Source organism: Bactrocera latifrons, unplaced genomic scaffold (genome assembly GCF_001853355.1).
Source record: "Bactrocera latifrons isolate USDA-ARS-PBARC rearing strain unplaced genomic scaffold, ASM185335v1 scaffold_63, whole genome shotgun sequence".
NCBI classification, from domain to species: Eukaryota; Metazoa; Arthropoda; class Insecta; order Diptera; family Tephritidae; genus Bactrocera; species Bactrocera latifrons.
Genome location: NW_017537301.1, coordinates 861,959 through 864,578, shown reverse-complemented (window position 1 = coordinate 864,578; position 2,620 = coordinate 861,959). Strand labels below are relative to the sequence as shown.

The following is a 2,620-nucleotide window of genomic DNA, read 5'->3' as shown; positions in this document are numbered from 1 at the left end:
ATAAATCTGGGTCGCATAGAATACTTCAAAATTTTAGAAAGCTTTATTTTTGTGTCAAAATGGTATGGAATTTTTCAGTAAATTACATAACTCTAAAGTGCAACTTTCACTTCAAGTTCAAAAATAAATATTTATAATTATTAACTCATCAAAAAGCTTTAAMTKTTTCCTCATTTGCATGCACTTTGTYAATTTTTATTAATTTCTGCATGTGCTCTTGCTTCTTAATACACATTATCTCCAGTTAATAAAGTTAAGCAGTTAAAGTAGTACTTTTTAGTAATGCGCTTCTTTCTTAAATCGAAAAAATACTCAACTAATCTATATTTATAGAATAATAAAAGGTATTTGGGAAGATTTTTTCATTCTTTGTTTTTTAAAGAAACGAACTTCCCGGAAATATGCAATGGAACATTTTAAACATGTGGCAACTATGCTCAAAAATATTTTTAACTGTAAACTTTTATCAATCTCTACGGTAGTAAACAGTTTTTTTTTTATATTTTTTTTTATAATTTTATTGAGTTAAAGAGTCCAAATAGGTAGCAACGCTACCAAAAAGGAAATGTAACAAAAAATTGTCTGTAAGTCGGTACTGGCACCAGTATTACAATAAATATTTTATTTTATCGTAAATTTCTCAAGTTAGATATAAAAGATTTAAAGCAGTGGTAAGCAGTCTGTGCAATAAATATTTCATTTTGTTCACTACATTGATGATTGATTTCAAACCTGGTGGCAACTCCATGGAAAAAATTAGCAARATAAATTTTATTTATCCTCTTTAGTTTGATGTGTATACCGTAGCGATTATTTATCAATAATTTCTTCGCCTAAAGATTTTCTATATAAAATTGYATTTAATAACAATATTATTACCGTGTGGCAACCTTTCTAAAAAATTGTATCTACTTTAACCTTTGCAAATCTCTACGCTAGCAAACCGTTACTTTTATTAATTATATTCAATTAAAATTTTCAAAGAGGTGGCAACCCTAAAAAATTTAACACACATTTTTTGGCGCTCAACAACGTTCCAAATTTCTACGCTAGAAACCGTTTTTTGTTTATTAATTCTATTGAATTTTCAAATAGGTGGCAACTCTAACAAAGTTTATTTAACGGAAAATGTTTTAACACTCATACATATCTATTTATGTCCGTTTAACAATAAATATTTCAACTTACTAATTTCTGTTGAATAAAATTTCTAACTAGGGGGCAACACTACTAAAAATTTAATAAGTTAAAGTTTTTATAAACTTACCAATRTTGTGTTGTTTCTTTATCTCAAAGATTTATGTAGCTTACTATTTTGGAACAGGTGGTAATCTTTTAATTTAAGTTTTTGTTTTTTAACCTTCAAATGAACAAAACAAAAAAACTGTAATCAAATTGGCAAAGTACGGGCTGTTGAGGGTGAAATGCAGTACAATTTCTCTCGATTGAAATCTTTATTAGCGTGCCTAGAGATCATCACTTTAAAAATAAATTAAAATTATTTATTTATTTGAAAAATAATTGATATCTATCTTCAAAAACATAGAGGTCAAATTTTTGTTAGTGTGCATGTCCTTTATATACTTATATTTCTGAGTACTCATTTTAAACTTGATCCACCACTAATCTATGTAGTTTTGCTTCATTRCAGACAACGAGATGCGGGACCTGAGTGTCACCTTCTATGGCAGCGGTGCCACACACAAACTGCGCTTGAGCCTCACCACGCTCTCAGCTGTGACACTCATACTGGTGAAACTCAACAAAAGCTTTTGGGTCTAAACACTGCATAAAAGACCGGAGAAGTGAGGAATATGAGTTGGAATTTTACAAAATGCCTAATTATTGGGGCTAAAGTTGATATTATGCAATCAGATTACTTTTATAACTGTAAAACTAAAGTAGAAATAGAGAGTAAAAGAGAGATGGAAGGAAAGAAAAAGTTGGGCAGTGTTGCAAGAACAGAGAAAGCAAGAGATTTAATTGTAGAAAGTTAAAATATGAACGGTGGTATATAGGGTATGTGATTAAAGTTAAGCTAAAAATATTATAAATGTAAACATACTTTTTTATTTAACCGAAATTTATGATAAGCTTAGATTTGTGATGAACTGATTTCCATTTATAAAGTATTAGCTTATGGTTGGCAATGAGCAGATCTTATAATACTTTTGATGTTAGTTGATTGGATAGTTTTGCAAAAATATTTAATTGAATATGAAGGAGTTTTTTAATTTATTAAATTTTTTTTTTCAAAAATTTTCCTTGTTCTTCGTAAGAAACTTTATGTAAAAAACAGAAGTGAAATTAATGCAAAAGCGCTGATTGAAGGATCGTTTAAAGGATCGATGCGAAAAAGACAGAACCTCAAATGTAAATAGTAAAGTAATTTTTACTCATAAACTTAGGTTAATTGTAATAAAAAATTATTAATAAAAAAAATATAAATTAGAAAATAAAAAAATTACAATAAACAGAAAATATTGTCACCGTCACACTGACAGCCAATGTCAATCTGACAGTTAAGKGGTAATGAAAAGAGCAGAGAGGAAAATGCAACGCGTGTATATGAAACATTATAGGCTGATGTGCATGAGAACTCTCTGAAACATAAGGGCTT

The 2,620-nt window shown here is 28.7% G+C and overlaps 1 protein-coding gene across 2 annotated transcripts in view; it reads left to right on the top strand.

The window, feature by feature from the left end:
- The window catches only part of LOC108975285 (hemicentin-1), a 449,942-nt gene extending 448,018 nt beyond the window's left edge, over positions 1-1,924 (top strand). For both annotated transcript variants that reach the window (XM_018943659.1, XM_018943658.1), the window contains one exon: positions 1,652-1,924. In XM_018943659.1, coding sequence (XP_018799204.1) covers positions 1,652-1,782 — 131 coding nt within the window. In that variant the 3' untranslated portion in view covers positions 1,783-1,924. The remainder of the gene's footprint in view (positions 1-1,651) is intronic.
- Positions 1,925-2,620: the final 696 nt, after the last annotated feature.